General features: G+C 45.3%; 2 protein-coding genes across 3 annotated transcripts; one reads left to right on the plus strand and one right to left on the minus strand.

The window, feature by feature from the left end:
- Positions 1-316: 316 nt before the first annotated feature.
- On the minus strand, positions 317-8,524 carry CDC42SE1 (CDC42 small effector 1). The gene is made up of 5 exons (XM_045545023.1): positions 8,332-8,524; positions 4,669-4,986; positions 4,028-4,138; positions 2,946-3,034; positions 317-2,636 (listed from the first exon to the last, which is right to left on the minus strand). Exons 2-4 carry the CDS (start codon positions 4,720-4,722, stop codon positions 2,960-2,962), a joined length of 240 nt encoding a protein of 79 aa, XP_045400979.1. The 5' UTR covers positions 4,723-4,986; positions 8,332-8,524; the 3' UTR covers positions 317-2,636; positions 2,946-2,959.
- On the plus strand, positions 8,257-14,194 carry MLLT11 (MLLT11 transcription factor 7 cofactor). Of its 2 annotated transcripts, none has more exons than XM_045545020.1 (2): positions 8,257-9,400; positions 13,686-14,194. In XM_045545020.1, the coding sequence occupies exon 2, from the start codon at positions 13,692-13,694 to the stop codon at positions 13,962-13,964; it is 273 nt and encodes a 90-aa protein (XP_045400976.1). In that variant the 5' UTR covers positions 8,257-9,400; positions 13,686-13,691; the 3' UTR covers positions 13,965-14,194. The 2 variants fall into 2 exon arrangements, with proteins under 2 accessions (XP_045400976.1, XP_045400978.1); XM_045545022.1 differs by having other exon boundaries at positions 8,513-9,354.
- Positions 14,195-16,220: the final 2,026 nt, after the last annotated feature.

Raw genomic sequence — 16,220 nt, forward strand, 5'->3', positions numbered from 1 at the left:
TTGTTCCCCAACTCCCCGTCCCCCAGGATAAAATGTTAATGTTGCTCATTTTCCTCATTTCCAATGTTTTTACACAAGTACTACTTAAAAACTTGAAAAATCTCAAACACTAAGAAAAGGGGATAGGAAGAACTAGTAGTCAAGCCCTTGAAAGATGACGGTGGTCTTCTCCTTGCCTTCAACAATACTTGGCTCTCTCTCCTTAGATAGGACAGTGTTGGTACAAAATTCCAATTCAGCCACTTTCGAGGAGTTATCGTCATCAGCCATATCTATCCTTTTATCCATCACACACCTGTAGTGATTACTCTGCAACTGTTTTGCTTAAATGTTTTTATTTGAAAAATGTATTTAAAAGTCCAACAATTTTTTAATATAAATTATGACTCTCAAACCCATTCCCATCACTTTATTGTTAAAGTGATCGTAGCATACACATTAGAGAAGGTAGCTAAAGGCAAAAGAGCACCAAAGAAAAGAGAAGACTGTGTCCAAAGAACAGGTATTAGAATGAGGCTGAAGATCATGGTGACCAGAGATTCTGGGAGTCCACAACCTTTCTACCCTATCCTGTTAACATTTTAGATCTCTAGTGTAACACTCAGGCTATTGATCAGAGCAACTAGCTAGACTGAAACTAAGAGTAAATTGGGAATGTAATTCTATGACCAATCTTGAAAAGCAGCAGGAAATACACCAAAATTTAAAAAAATTAGAACCTCAGTCACTGTACTATAGGTGGGAGCAAACTGGATGGATGGTAGAATCAGGAGAGTGCATACCAGTTCCCACATTCCTGACCCCCACTACCATAAACGAGGATGCTTCTGGCTGCAGAGATAATAAGAGACTCCAGCCTTCTTGTCTCAGAGCAGGCAGGAGTTCATCTATCTTGTTCTGCCTTCCTAATTAGCCTGCAAGGAAAGGGCCAGAACAAAAAACACCTGAGAAAACTGAAAGTGCCTAAAGACCCTGCTCCTACATTGCTTTCTTACCTAAAGCAGACTTTTCAGCCAGGTGGGCAGCGGGACCTGGTCTTCAGACAAAACTCCCTGAGTCTTATTTGTATCTGGTTTTAGGACCAGGGCACAGAAATAGAACTGAAAATTTGGGGAGGATAAGCTGGGGTGTCTCTACTGCTCTTCTCTCCCCTTACCCCTATCCTACAATACCCTGTTCATGTCTCGACACTGCAGGAACCCCTCTTCCAGGGGACAAGAATGTAGAAGCATAGTACATGTCTACCACAAAGACATGAGACCACACAAGCACAAGCAACACGCTGAATAAAGAATTGTTTAGAAATTATGTGCAGCCCTATTGAGCCTAATTTACAAGGAGTCCTAGTTCATCCATGGCTCAGGCTTAAGGTGAATAATGGGATGAAGACAGGGTGCAGGGTAGAAATCACTTAAGAGAAAAGTATCTTTGACTCTAGAGCTACAGTTCTCAACTGGAGGCAATTTTGCCCTTAGGAGACATTTGGCAACATCTGAAGACATTTTGGGTTGTCATAACTAGGGTGGGCCAGGCATGCCGCTATACAACCTACAATGCACAAAACAGCTCTCCATTACATAGAATTATCCATCTGAAAATGTTAAAAAGTGTCTAGATTGAGAGACCTTGTTCTAGAGCCTCTCCCTGTTTCCAATCTGTGAGGATCATGAGACCCCTAAACTCGAAGATGATTATTTTCAACCTATTTATCTCACCACCCCTCCCATCCTCAATAGTCAGAAGTCTACCCTGATATATAACCCCTAGTTTTGTTGCATTCTGGATTTCTCTCCTGACCTCTCTTCCTCCTCTCACCTGGGCCAGCAGGGAGGGTGGCAGAGGGCAGGCCAAGCTCCCCAAGACTTACATGGAATGTCATCAGATTAACACTTATTCAATGGGAAACAATAAGGTTCCTAACAGGGATAGGGTTAAAGGCAGAAGGAATAGCAATAGAAGTAGATGGAGATAATTAAGAGAACTCAAATTTTTAATTAATTTTTTTAAAAAAGGAAAGTTGCTGGGAAACTAGTAATGCTACAGAAACATAGCATTAGAAGCCTAACTAGAGAAACACTCTGGTGTTGGCAGAGGGATTGAGAGGCTGTGAGCTTAAGGTCTGAAATCTAAAGAAAAAGAGTAGGCTAGGCAGTAGTCACCTGCTCGGCTTAACATCTGCTTTAGTTCATTCCAGGAAGAAAGAGGAGAAAGGCAGGGAGGTAGGGAGCTTCTTGGCAAAACTGGCATCAGCTTTGGTTATGTCACCCACCTACCCCATTTAAGGAGTTCCAGGTTAAGAGTTTAAAAATAAGTGGTACCCAGACCATCATTCAGGAAAAGGGAACTCATTCCAGGCTCCCAGAACTCCTATCTCAGATCTGAGGATGTCCACGGTTTCGGCTGAATGCCTCTGGCCAACCAGTAGTCACTTGGTCAGTCCTGCTGCCTTGACCCCATCTCCAGGAGGGGCTACAGCCAGAGGGAGTAGAGGGAGTCCAGCCCCCTAAGCCTTTTGAGGCACTGTTAGGCAGATAGGGAAAAGAGGGGCCCTTGGGTCACTGGTTCTAGGAGGCATCTGGTGGGGGCAGCATTTCTTCTAGGCTGAACACAGAATGGGGGCTTCAAGACAGCAAAACCTGGATTAAAAAAAAAATTTTTTTTAAAGAAGAAAGATTAGCCTCAAAGGAAACACCAAGGCTTTAGATAAAAGGCACGACCTAGTGCAGACTTTTAACTATTTCCACAGCGTGGTCTTTTCTCTATTTCTGTCTATACAACACCCTCTCTCTGTCCTTCTAGTTCCTACATGCTTAAGTCTTTCATTCTAATTCTCTCTCCTTCCCCTTACTTCCCATTCTTGCATCAGAGGGTCAGGGTTCTGAAGCAGGGTATCAGGATGTGTTGGCAGGGACTGAGGTGTTGGATGGGATTCTGTAAACACTCACCATTCCTGTTGGAGCTACAAGCCCCGAGAATTACTCCATGGCCTGTCTCGGTTTCCCTTGGACCTCATCTGCTCCTGAACTGCACCTGTCTGTGAAAAAGCACATATGAGACACCCTCTTACGTCTTCATAGCCCACAGTAAAAGGTCTACCTGATGCATTCCAGGAAAGAGGTTGGCCCCACGGCCTTGAATGTAACATCAATCTGAAAAGGCTAAAACTAACAGCCATTCCTGCCAGGGAAGTTTCGATGTATTCATACTGGCCTTCCTGAGGATGAGGTAAAATGGATATTTTACTAATAAGATCCTCTCATAAAGGACTCTCCCATACATATCTGAGTTTCATAATTGGCGAAAAGACTTTTTTTTTTTTTTTTTTTTGAGACAGAGTCTTGCTCTGTTGCCCAGGCTAGAGTGCCATGGCATCAGCCTAGCTCACAGCAACCTCAAACTCCTGGGCTCAAGCGATCCTTCTGCCTCAGCCTCCTGAGTAGCTGGGACTACAGGTGCACACCACCACATCTGGATATGCTTTTACTTTTTGTAGAGACTGAATCTCACTATACTGACGAGGTTGGCTCAAGTGATCCTCCAACCTCCCAAAGTACCGAGATTACAGGCATGAGCCACTTCTTTCACTATCTAAATGTATTTCCCATTTTTGAGAGCAGAACGGCATCTTAGACATTATTTAGGATAGAATGCTTAGCTTTTTTCCTGCCCCAACACTCCTAACCACATATGACTTACTGTGGCACTGAGATAGCAGTTCTTAATTAGGAGAAGAAAAGATTATAGTTTTTGGAAAAAGCCCTCCAACTAATTTTCTCCCTCCAATTAACTATTAAGACATATATATGCCCCACCATAATGAAGAACAATCTGCTAATTATAAAGTTGAGAGAACACTGGCCCAGAGACCTGAAATGCCAGGTCTCAGATTTATATAACTGGTGACCAGACTGGAATCCCAGATTCTTGCTACCCCAGTATTTTGTTATATCCCTTGCTTGTAGTTTCTAAAAAGAGGAACAGTTATAGACCATACCCCCTTATCAACCTCTTCCCATTCCCTTGTTACCATGGCGAGTCCATCTCCGGCCCCCATCTCCCCAGAGCCAATGTGAGTCAGGTGGACAAAATTCATTGGTTCCCCAATCATGGTCCGGTCAATCCGTCTTCTCTTCTTCTTCTGCTTGGAGAAGACAGGAAGTCATATCTGAAGCTCCCTCCTCCAGTAAGAGTGGAGGAAGGGAAAAGAGTCTTAAAAACCACTAAAGGAAGAACTAAGGGCCTGGTGGGAAGAAGGCATGTGGCATTATAATAGGGAAATCACTAGGGTATGAAAAGCAAACCTGGAACAACATGAACACAAAGAGGACATGGACCAGAGTGGTGAGGGCAGTGGCCTGCAGAGTGGATACTGGACAAAGAAAGGATGTGTCAAAGTCACCTCTGACTGCTGAGGAAACAATGGGGAAAAGAGGTATTACGCTCCACCTACAACCACTGCCCAACTCAGGATGGACAGGAACAAGAGGTGATAGGACCATCGTCCAATCCCCCTTCCACTTATACACCTGCCTGGCCACAGAAACCATCCTGACAGAGAGGGAGACAAGAAATGTGATTTTCAGACAGCAGGTCCTACATGGTACGTTTACTTCACAGTACATAGTAACTGATTTCTATGTGTGTTGGGGTGGGGGTGGGGAGACTCACCGGCTGGGGTTTCTCTACCACACAGCAGCCCAGTTTGTGCCAAAATTCACTCATGTTCCCTGATGGTTCCAGCTTCACTCCTCTGTCTGGGCCCCAGAGGGCTCTTGCTCTGGTGCCTTGACCACCCACTCCTCACTCTTCTAAGTCGTAACAACACCCTGGGTTCTTTCAGCTGGATGGGTCTAGAGAAAGTAGAATCTTCAGAACTCTTTGCTGAACAATGAAGGTCAGCGTCTCAGATCCTGAGAGATTAACAGGGCCAGAGACAGAGAAGTGGGCAGGCAGGCACAAGGTTATGTCTTCCTCAGAGTTGCAACCCTGGATCAGCAGAAAGTAAAAAGAAAAGTTAATGAGAAACCTCCTGATGAGCCTGTACCTTCTCAGTTCTCCCTTAGAAGCCCTAGTCCTGTACCCCAACACTAATCTGTTCCAAATGTAAGAACCTCACAGTTTGACTCTCAGAAAAAGGAACAGAACCAAAAGGACACCAACGGGTTAAGAAGCAGTGGCTGGTGGTACCAAGGGAGTAGAAGGGGGCTAGAAGCACTTAGGGTAAGAGGGAGGACCAAAGGATAGTGGCAGAAATGAGCAAAGTTTGGGGGTGCTACAAGCTCCAGTTTCCTTCTCCTTGGGTTTGGGGCAGAAGGGGAGGGGCACTTAAGTGACTTTGAAGAGGAAATAGTGGTTTTTTGTTCTCACAAACAAGGCCTCCACCCTGTCCCCTCCCTTTTTCCTTACCTTGCCCTCAACACCTAGATTTTCTTTAAGAACAAGAGAAACCTTGACCACCCAGGTCCTAGGACACTAACTCTAGTAGGTTGGACCTGAGAAAGACTTTCTATAGTGAGAAATTTCTTCCCTCTCTCAGTTTGCTGCCTTTGTTCTTCCTCATTTCCTTTAAGTGAGATCCAACCCCACACAGAAGCCACTTAGCAGTTCCTTTATTACCTGACCTTGAGATACTTTCTCAAGGCTGTGTACATTCTGTTTATCTGTGTCCTTTATCACTGCACGCCTGTTTGTACATACGTGGCATGGCCATATCTCCATGTGTGTCTTGTATAGATCATCTGTGTACAGGCTGTAGGTAGATGTGCCAGGTATCTTCTGTCCCATGAGAAATCTTTTTCCAGTCTCCCCACCCTCTCCACATGTTCTATCCTGCCACTCTGCTCTGCCTCTCATGCTACAGGGCCCAGGCTTCCCTCCCTCCTGCCCTCATGCTGTGACCTGTTCTCTCCTCCCTCCTTACCACTTCCACCCCAAGCTTCATCAGCCAACCAGACACAAGGAACTTTCCAATAATACTAGTGTCCAAGGAAGATCTTCCTCCCTCTTCACTAGTACCAGCCAGGGTAGGGTACATCTGGGTTTCTTCCTGTACTCACTGCATTTCCTCAGTCTTTTATTTATTTATTTTTTTTTTGAGACAGAGTCTCACTCTGTTGCCCGGGCTAGAGTGCTGTGGCATCAGCCTAGCTCACAGCAACCTCAAACTCCTGGGCTTAAGCAATCCTCCTGCCTCAGCCTTTTGAGTAGCTGGGACTACAAGTACGCACCACCATGCCAGGCTATTTTTTCTATATATTTTTAGCTGTCTGCCTAATTTCTTTCTATTTTTAGTAGAGACTGGGTCTTGCTCTTGGCTCAGGCTGGTCTCGAACTCCTGACCTCTTGAGCTATCCTCCCACCTCAGCCTCCCAGAGTGCTAGGATTACAGGCGTGAGCCACCGCGCCCAGCCTTCCCCAGTCTTATAGTACAGATAACATCAAAGATTCCAAACAGGACAGTTTCATGAATATTATGTTTTAACATGAACAGGAATCTCCCTCCCAGGCCTGGAACCCTGATGTTCTGGCACCCTAGACTGATTTAAAAACTGAGGGATTTTTTTGTTTGTTTGTTTTGTTATGTTTTTTAACAAGCTTGAGATGAAATTACACAAACACTTAAATACAGCTTCTCGGGAAGGAAAGAACCCAGGAGTTTGGGCTTTCTCTTACTTCCCTTCCCACCCCTGGAAGGGAGGAGTAATCAAACAGGGTGGAAGTCAGAGCACAGCTGTTCAGAGAGGGGAGCTGTGGTTAGTGGGGAAGTCAGTCAGTCAGTCAGTCATAGGGTTTGTTGTGATGGTGATGGTGGCAGGTGGTGAAGATGGGGGGGAATGGAGAAAACAATGAAGAATCAGAGGAAACCCCCAACACCACCAGACAGGCTGTACTGAGACAGGACTCTCCCCCCAACATTTCCCCACCCTGCTCAAAGCTGAGTGGATAGAGGTGGATGGTGCTGGGAGGGAAGAAGAGAGGAGGGGAGAGGAGGAGGAGAGAGGGAAAGGGGCAGTGGCGGGAACAAGGACGTTTCTGTTTCTTTTCCAGGGACCTGACCGGAGCTGGGTGGAGGCAAAGTGTGTGTGTGGGACTTGGCATGAAATGACCAATGATGATGAGAAGTGACCAGGAAATTCCATTCCCTAGGACATTAGGGTCTCTGAAACTTACGGGTGGGGTCAGAGTGTGAAGAAGACAGGACAGGGTGAATGTGGCGTTAGTGCAGGGTGAGGGGAACGGGGAACAAGGCCAGAAAAGGAAGTAAAAGCCATTGGCTGTCATTCTCCTTTAAAGCAACCAGAGAAGAGTGGGCTGAGAAAAAATGAAGTGCTGAGCTGGTAAGCCACAGAGGAGGAGCCACCCGAATCCACTACCCATTATTTCAGCTTCACAGTGAATGGGAAAGGGCTAGGAAAACAACAGGAGGGATCAGGATTAGACAGCATAAGGCCACAACCTGATAGCCAAGTGGTGCTGAGAACTTGGCCTCTCTGAGCCTCAAATAGGAAGAGTGAATATGGAACTGGAAAAGACACCCCCCACAACTACCAAGGTCACACTAGGACTTAAGGACCTCAAAGGCGTTGAGCAAGGGAAAGGATAGGAGAAAGGTGCCAGGGAGGAAGGATGTACAGAGGTAGTTCCCTGGTCCTGTTCAAGCCCCAAACCGGTTTTCCTGGTCTCTCTGCCTCCAGCCCCAAGGCCTCCAACCTGCAGCCTGACAAGCCCTCACAAGAAGCAGCTGGAGAGAAAGAGAATTGGGAGAATGGAGTGGGCAATTCTGTAAGCCCAGGGCTGCAGCTGGTCCCTGTGTGGAGACCCCCAGACATGGAGGGTTCCTGAGGGGCTCTGGAAAAGGGGGGTAGACCCATATTTCACCCAAGTGACAGTCCCCAGCACCAACCCTGCCCTTCCCCATAAAAGGTCTTGTGGGGGTTTATCAGGAAACAGCACTAGGCCCTAAGCTTCCCCTCCCCTAATACATTCAATCACATAGAACCCATCTCTGTCCCCCAAACTCTACCCAGAAATTCTCTGCTCCTCCCAACCCTGAACTAGGATCGGGACTTCTCTGTCAATCTTTCAGACCCTCTCTCCCACCTCCCCCAACATTCCAGTCCCTTCTTTCCCTTCTACTCTTCAGCAGCCTTAACCTGCGTACCGCACGACCGTGAATGAGAACTGTTACCCTGGGAGGGGACCCCTTTTCCCACCGACCCAGCATCTCGACCACCCTGGACACCCTCCTTCCCCACCCCCAGCATCCGGTGCGTCTCCGCCTGGCCTGGCAGGCGTGGCGGGCGGGTCCGGAGACCAACTCTACGGTCTCACCTGCTCTTCTCCGGCATCAAGGCGTCCACCTACAGCTGGTGGGGGGCGGGGGTGTCCGGCTCCGGGGCCGCCGGTGAGGGGTTCCCCGGCTAGCTCCTCGGCGCGGTGGGGGAGCGAGGGCGGGCCGGCAGAGGTGGGGCTGGCGGAGGGCGGAAGCGGCAGCGACGCGATTACGAAACCCGTCCGGCTCGGAGCCGAGAGCACAGCTCCCCCCTGGACTGCTGAGGCACTGCACAGCGGAGGGATGTGGGAGGGGGCCTCCGCGGGCCCCGAAGGCCGCCGCCCATGCCCGGGGAGTCGCAGGATGTGGACGCCTCGATGAGGGCTTGACATCCAACCTGGGGACCCCGGAATCGCACGTTCCCTTTGCGCGCCAGGGCTTGCGGGGCAATACGAAGTGGAACCCCCAAATCCTCCAGACCTAACCAAGTCCAGAGATTCGCAGAAGCACCTCCCCACCACCAATCTCTTGTGCCCTACCCAAACTGGAATAAGGCTAGGTTTATGTACCCATTGTGAGGGTGGAGAGATGAGTCGGGAGGAGTAGGCATTGGGGGAAGGGGTGCAGAATTTTTCTGATTCTCAAAAACACCTAGTAACCTCAAGTCCTTAAATTGGGGAAGAAAGGGACACTCCTCCTTTCCATTGTTGTGTAGTGTTAATATTTTTAATCCATAAACCTAAATTTGGAGGACAATTGCCGGCTCATTCATTGCACCCCCAGTCAGCACGGGGGTGCTGGAAAAGATGGGGAATGATTGTGCAGACCAATGAGCCTACAGAGATGGTTTAATCCTCTCTCCCTCCCTGAAGTGTTCTGGAACCTATCATTTGAATTAGCCGAGTCAGGCAGGGAGGGGGCGGGGAGTCCTTCCGCCCTTCTTAGGAGGGGCTGCATTGCAGGGGGAGACTGAGCAGACAGATTCAGTCACTGAAGAGGGAGAGGGAGTGAGAAGACAAAGCCGTCAAAGCCCCAACAGCTTTCTTTTTCTCCAGCCCAGAGCAGACCCCGGAGCCCCCGAGGTACTCCCTCCATCTTTGGAACACGCTAGTAATTCATTGATAACAGGTAAACTTAACTGAGGGAGGGGGGCAGGGGGCTGCAAAGATAGAAGAGCAGTTTCTTCTGGTTAGATTGAAGACCTCAAATAAGGATGAGTTGGGGGACAGTTCAAGAAGAGAGAAGGGGGCGCTACAAACAATGGGTATTTATTTGTTCACCGTTTTCCATGCCTTGTTATCCTGTACCCAGACATTCATTTCTAGCAATTTACATGCAGTTATTTCTCAGCACTTACCTCCTTATTTCAAGTATGTTTTTCTATAATTTATTGGCCTGTTTATTTAATATCTTCTGTCCAGTTATCTTCCTTTTCAAGCTATAATTTGTTCTACCAGTTATTTGATGACTCTGTAGTCCTCCTGTATCTCTCTGGCCTCTACTTCCCCATACTTGCATTTTTTTTCTGTAGTCTTCTATTTGTCTCTGTAGGAGGGAGTTTTGGGGGAAGGGATATAGGATAGTGTTGAGAGTAATCCTGACCTTTCTTTTGACAATCTCCTCCCAATCTCAAACCTTTGCTCCAAAGAGGCAGCTTGAAGTAGGAAAGGTGGGGGTCTCTGTGTAGAGAACTGCTTGATCCTGTATTGTAATTAGTACAGCCCACAGGAGCTAGGTATGAGGATAGATTCTGGAAAAGGAATGCTTATTTGCAGCTCAGTGGAATATGTGGGGGAAGGACATGGCTAATAGGAAAATCCAAACTCAGAGTGAGGCACACATAATAAGAAGCCAGAGAGCTTTCATTCTCTACCACCACCACCTCTCCTCCTTCCCCAGCCCCCATGATGGCAGCATGACACAGCAAGGCCCTGTTGAGTAGGCCTTGGATGCCCACAGAGGATCTGGACAAAGGGTATATGGGCATGTCTGTGTGGCTCAGAGGGAGTATATCTTTCTAATCTATATGTTTGCTAATCATGTATCTCTAAGAAAAGACAGTGATATTTAGAAATTACCTTTGCATAAATATCTGGATAATTTAAAATGAAGGATAGTGGAAAGCATTTATTGAGCATATATTGTGGTACAAGGCACTGTCCAAACCCTTTAAGCAAATGATAGATGTAAAGACAGATGAAGTATGGGCGGAGAGCATTTGGGGAGGAGAAGGGGAAGCTGGCTGAAAAGGGACTTTTTGCAAAATTTGGAGGACTTGGGAATTAAATCCTTACTATATTAAATCAAAAATTTAATTACTATTTACATTAGTATCTTTTGGTATCTTAACTTCAATTTTCTGTGTGTAGTCTTTATGTTCTTGACTTGATTCTAATGCCACATATGCTTGTATGAGTGTCTTTCTGGAATGCATTTGGTATCCTCTGTATATGTCTCTGGGTCAATAACATAGCTAGAGATTTTAGGGCTTCTTTTCATAAAATTTTCTTTAGCTTTTTAAATTGCAGGATAGCTCTGCCAAACACTCAGAGACTGTTTAGGCAGCTTTTATACATACATACTCTGATTTTAAGAAAAGGAGTCAGTTTGTCAAAGAGCTTTTTCCCTTTCTCAGATTCTAGCTTGCTCTATACTGCCTTTTGCTTTTCACCATTCAAATCAGAATTACAGGAACAATCAATGCCTAATCCACAGAATATCTGTTCTTCAGGAACTAAGAATTCTTTTAAGTTTTGAGAATACTGGTATAGGGTTATAAAAGCTGTGGAGCACGTATCTATGTACAACACAAAAAGGGATCAGATTGGGAATTATGAGACCTGAGTTCTATACAAACTGGCTAGAAGACTTAAGTCACTACGTAATTTGTAAGGTGTTTTCTAGTTTAAAAATTCTGATTTTTTTCCACTATGAGTCTATTTTTTAGAGAGCCTATTATGTGCCCAGCATTGTACTAAGCTCACTCTGGAATAGACTTGTAAGGGAGGAGCTATGAAAGAAGCCAGCTAGCTAGAGAAATAACTGTTAACACAGTAAACAATATGTAGGCAGAAGTCAGTAACAGTATTGAACCATTTTTGTAGTTCTCTTTCTGTGCAAATGTCTCTGCAAATTATTGTGGAGATGATCAGAGTTGAATGTCATAGGAAGATGACCTCACCTTTCCAACATGCTCCCCCACCCTGCTCCAGTCTGTGCATCACCTTCCTTCTAAACAGCTTCTCTGCTGAGTAATGCTCAGTTCCCAGGTTTATTTTGGAGCGTGAACCTAAGAAGAAAAGATGAACTCAGAACTCAGTTTTAACATTAAAAACATCCTAACCAACCCACTCACCACTTTTTTTTTTTTTTTTTTTTTTGAGACAGGGTCTTACTCTGCCACCTGGGTAGAGTGCAATGGTGTCATCATAGCTCAGTGCAACCTCAAACTCCTGGGCTGAAGCGATCCTCCTGCCTCAGCCTCCCCAGTAGCTGGGATCACAGGTGCGCACCACCCCTCCTGGCTAATTTTTTCTATTTCTGGTAAAGACAGGGTCTTGCTTTTGCTCAGGCTGGTCTCGAACTCCTGACCTCAAGCAATCCTCCTGCCTCAGTCTCCCAGAGTGCTAGGATTACAGGCATGAGCCACCTTGCCCGGCCCCACTCACCACTTCTAAAGCACCCCCCTCATGCACCCCTGCTCACATATCACCACATTCTAGACTAAGGCTTTTTTTTTCTGCCTCAGTAGAGTCATTTCACATTATACGAGAGCATTTTGGAACCTATTTAAGGCTGCTATTAAAAGTCTCAGGCCTGGTGAGAGCCAATGGGGTATTTGGAGAAAGGCCTTTTGAAACTTGGGGTTCTATTTTTGGAGGCAGTGGAATGTTCTTTCTGCTCCTTTGGGAACATTTCAACTAATGCTTCTTGCCCCTTCCCTTGGCCAGTAAGTAGCAGGGTGGAAGCTGCAGGGAGCTGTAATAGTCATATAGTATCAGGCAAAGTGTGGGTAGCATGAACAAAAAGGTGATAGAACTACCCAATAAAGCATGGAAAAGTATCCAATTTTGTTAAAATCTCTTTCCAATCTAAGCTTTACTTTCTTACCTGGAATTTCTAATCCATTTGCTCTCACTATCATCAGTTATACTCTAGCACTGGGGTCAGAGAAAAGAGACCCTGTTATAGCATAGGTAAATTCTTTTAGCACCTGGGTTTTGCTCTGAAGGAGAGATAGTAGACTGTTAAGGCTTACCTATGAGCTAATAGATGGGAGCGGCAAAGTATTCATTGTATTAAATAGTGAAGGGAAATTAATCAGCAGCCTTGAATGTCTTTGTGTGCGGAGCCAGGCACTTGCAGTATGAAGAAAGTAGACTGGTAGTTACCCTTAAGAAAACTCCCAGTCTGTTGAAGGAGATAAGACCATCCCTGTATATAAAATGCAGTAACAGTGATCTGTAACCCCAAACTGATGGAGTCAGGTAAAACTCCACAGGGTGTTGGGGGAGGTGATGGAGGAAATAGAGTAGATGAAGCTGAGTAAATTTAAGAAAGTTGTCCTGGAAGAGGTGAGTTTATAGTAGAGTTTATAAGGCAAGAAGGAAAATAGAAAGCAGAAATGCCATGGAAGGCCTTTTCACAAGTACCATGATCTATGAAATCAAAGTCAAGAAGAGGTCAAGTATCTATAAATATAAATATGAGTTTGGGAGAGGGGGATTCTTCTAGGGACTTGATTAGAGTCTTGAAACTTGGGATGTATTTTAAGGTGGAGAATGGAGAGAGTTAAGCAAGACAGGAATGAGCATAACTATAGTTGAGGCTGTATACTTGCTAGGAAGAGTGGGCCAGATTTTGGAAGCCCTTGAAAATCAGACCCAAGATCAATTTGATGCAATAGTAAATAAATCATTCTGCTGGGCCGCTTTCAGTAGCTCGTGCCTGGTGGCACTTCGGGAGGCAGAGGCAGGAGGATCACTTGAGGCCTGGAGTTTGAGACCAGCCTTGGCAACATAGTGGGATCCCGCCTCTACAAAAAATAAGAAAATTAGCGGGGCATGGTGATGTGTGCCTATAGTCCTAGCCACTTGAGAGGCTGGGGAAGATTGTTTAGGCCTGTGAGTTAGAGGTTGCAGTGAACTATGATCATGCCACTGCACTCCAGTCTGGGTGACAGAGCAAGACCCTGAATCACAAAAAAAGAAGAAAAAAAAGTCATTCCAAGATGAGAAGTTAGGAAATGGTAGAAATGGTAATAAAGGCAGGGTTCCTGAAGCTTGTCCAAGGGAAATTGGATTATGTATGGAGGGAAATGGGGATATGGAGTTTCTAAGCAAGGAAAGGCTACAGGCTACGGGCCACAAAGAAGTTGCTGTAGCATGAAGACTGACAAGTGGTTTCTTTCCAGGAAGCTATGAGGGACCCTGTGAGTAGCCAGTACAGCTCCTTTCTTTTCTGGAGGATGCCCATCCCAGAACTGGATCTGTCAGAACTAGAAGGCCTGGGTCTGTCAGATACATCCACCTTCAAGATCAAAGACAGCAGCGTTGGCAAAATGACCGGGCAAGCAACTGGAGCAGAGCAGGAGAAAAACCCTGAAGGTGATGCCCTGCTTGAGTATAGCACCTTCAACTTCTGGAGAGCTCCCATTGCCAGCATCCACTCCTTTGAACTGGACTTGCTCTAAGGCCAAGACTTCTCTCTCCCACCACCTTGCCCTCATTGTCTTCCCTTTCAAGCCCTTTTCTTTCTACTCCTTTCCCATTTTAATCTTGTTCTCTCTCTTCTATTGTGTTGGTGGTGCTGATGAATCTGCCAGAGTTGAGTTGTATTTATTTATTTATTTGTTTATCCATCGATCTACTCCATATTTCTCAAAAGCCCTCAAGCCACAAAGTAAAGGGGTCAAGCAATGGAGTATTGGGTCACAGGGATTTCTCCTTTTCCCCCTAAATATTAACTCCAGATTAACCGTTATAAAACAGGATTTCTAAAAGCCTAAGCACTCTTGCTTTCCTGTTGCTGCTTATAATACACTCTTTTTCTTAAAGAAATTGAGGGTAGTTAAAGGTGTAAAACAAGAGGAAATAATATGTCATGCAAAATGAAAATAGGGAAAAACATTGAATCATTTCAGAAATAGTTAAGTTCTTTTTCTCAAAAGGGTGTTCCTTCTTCAAGCCTACTCTACATGTTTGCTGCTGCGAGTTAAAAACTAGCTAACTAGCTGAGGAAAATTAGATATCAAATCTTAAGGTGCAATCTTGCTGACCATTATGATAATCTGTAAGGTTTTGACTGTCTTCTAAAAGACATAGGGTTTGGTCCTTAATATTTTAGTCTTGGTGTCTTGCAATATATAATACTGATCAATGGGCCTTGGGCACAGTTCTTCAATTACATTGAGACTATGAAATGAACAATTACATTCTGACCTTATACTTTGTCCCCACTCCTTCCAAAATTATTGCTGCTGATTTGTGCTGCCATTTACTCATTTATTTAATAAAGACATTCAATCCCAGGACTGGATTCTAGTTTTCTCTTTCTTCACAGTGAAGCAGTATCAATCTCAGAAATTAATTAGCCGTGCTTTCACATTCAGCTTTTACATTTTATGTTTCTAATATTCAGTTTTTAGGAAGAATGATTTATTTGAATAGCATTTATATATACATTAAATGGTGAACTTCCAGGCTGGGTGCAGTGGCTCACGCCTGTAATCCTAGCACTCTGGGAGACTGAGGCAGGAGGATTGCTTGAGGCCAGGAGTTTGAGACCAGCCTGAGCAAGAGCAAGACCCTGTCTCTACAAAAAATAGAAAAATTAGCCAGGTATGGTGGTGCACACCTGTAGTCCCAGCTACTTGGGAGGCTGAGGCAGGAGGATCGCTTGAGCCCAGGAGTTTGAGGTTGCTGTGAGCTAGGCTGATGCCATGGCACTCACTCTTGCCCGGGTAACAGAGTGAGACTCTGTCTCAAAAAAAGGAAAAAAAAAAAAAAAGCTGAACTTTGGGTTGAACAGATAGGTAACAAAGAAAAGGGTGAAATCAACTTCAAATTAGAAAAGTACTTAAAGCTACAACCACTCTTCTGTCCATTCCCTACCAACATTATGTTTCAGGTAATAATTCTCTTAGGTGTCTAAGAAAATAAACTAACTCATCCAAATATATTATCTGTTTTTCTCACCTCATTCCAAAAAACTATTTGAAACTAACTTCCAAATAGCTTTTGTGTGCCTACTATATGAAAGGCAATGAGCTAGACAAGGGGATGTAAAAAGAAATGAAACAAGATTCTGACTCTCAAAATGGGGAGCCATAAATACCAGTATGGATAGCATTGGGCATTACGCTGAAAATACTTTAAAGATGACACAAACTAGGGGGAGTGGCTGTGGCTCACACCTGTAATCCTACCACTCTGGGAGGCTGAGGCAGGAGGATTGTTTGAGGCCAGGAGTTTGAGACCAGCCTGAGCAAGAGAGATACCGTGTCTACTAAAAATAGAAAAATTAGCGGGGGGGGGGGGGGGGGGGGACTTGCCTGCAGTCCCAGCTACTCAGGAGGCTGAGCCCAGGAGTCTGACGTTGCAGTGAGCTATGATGATGTCACTGCACTATAGCCTGGGTAACAGAGAGACCCTGTTTCCAAAAAAAAAAAGAAAGGAAAAGGCTGGTCCGAAGGTAGTGAGTTATCTCACTGGATTGTTCACAGTTACATACTGAACTCGCTACTTTCTCCCCCTCTCACTACTGCACTTGACTGGTCTAAAAAAAAAGGAACAGAATAGGATCTAGAGTTGTTCAGAGGAGGGGGGAGAAAGGTAAATTCTTCTCCTAGGCCTCCTATGCCTACCGTCTAGAGATGGTCAAAGTCCAAGGATGGGGCCAGGAAGGGTTAAGTGCTGTGTCCTTTTCTATTTTTACTAATTTTGATTTC

This window comes from Lemur catta, chromosome 3 (assembly GCF_020740605.2).
Source record: "Lemur catta isolate mLemCat1 chromosome 3, mLemCat1.pri, whole genome shotgun sequence".
NCBI lineage: Eukaryota > Metazoa > Chordata > Mammalia > Primates > Lemuridae > Lemur > Lemur catta.

Excerpts from the sequence above, each read along its gene's own strand:
- MLLT11 (XM_045545020.1), top strand. The coding sequence starts at position 13,692 with ATGAGGGACCCTGTGAGTAGCCAGTACAGCTCCTTTCTTTTCTGGAGG.
- CDC42SE1 (XM_045545023.1), bottom strand. The coding sequence starts at position 4,722 with ATGAGTGAATTTTGGCACAAACTGGGCTGCTGTGTGGTAGAGAAACCC. Across the intron at positions 4,139-4,668 it reads TGGTAGAGAAACCCCAGCCG|AAGAAGAAGAGAAGACGGAT; the intron begins GTGAGTCTCCCC and ends TTCTCCAAGCAG. Across the intron at positions 3,035-4,027 it reads CCGGAGATGGACTCGCCATG|ACAGGTGCAGTTCAGGAGCA; the intron begins GTAACAAGGGAA and ends GCTTTTTCACAG.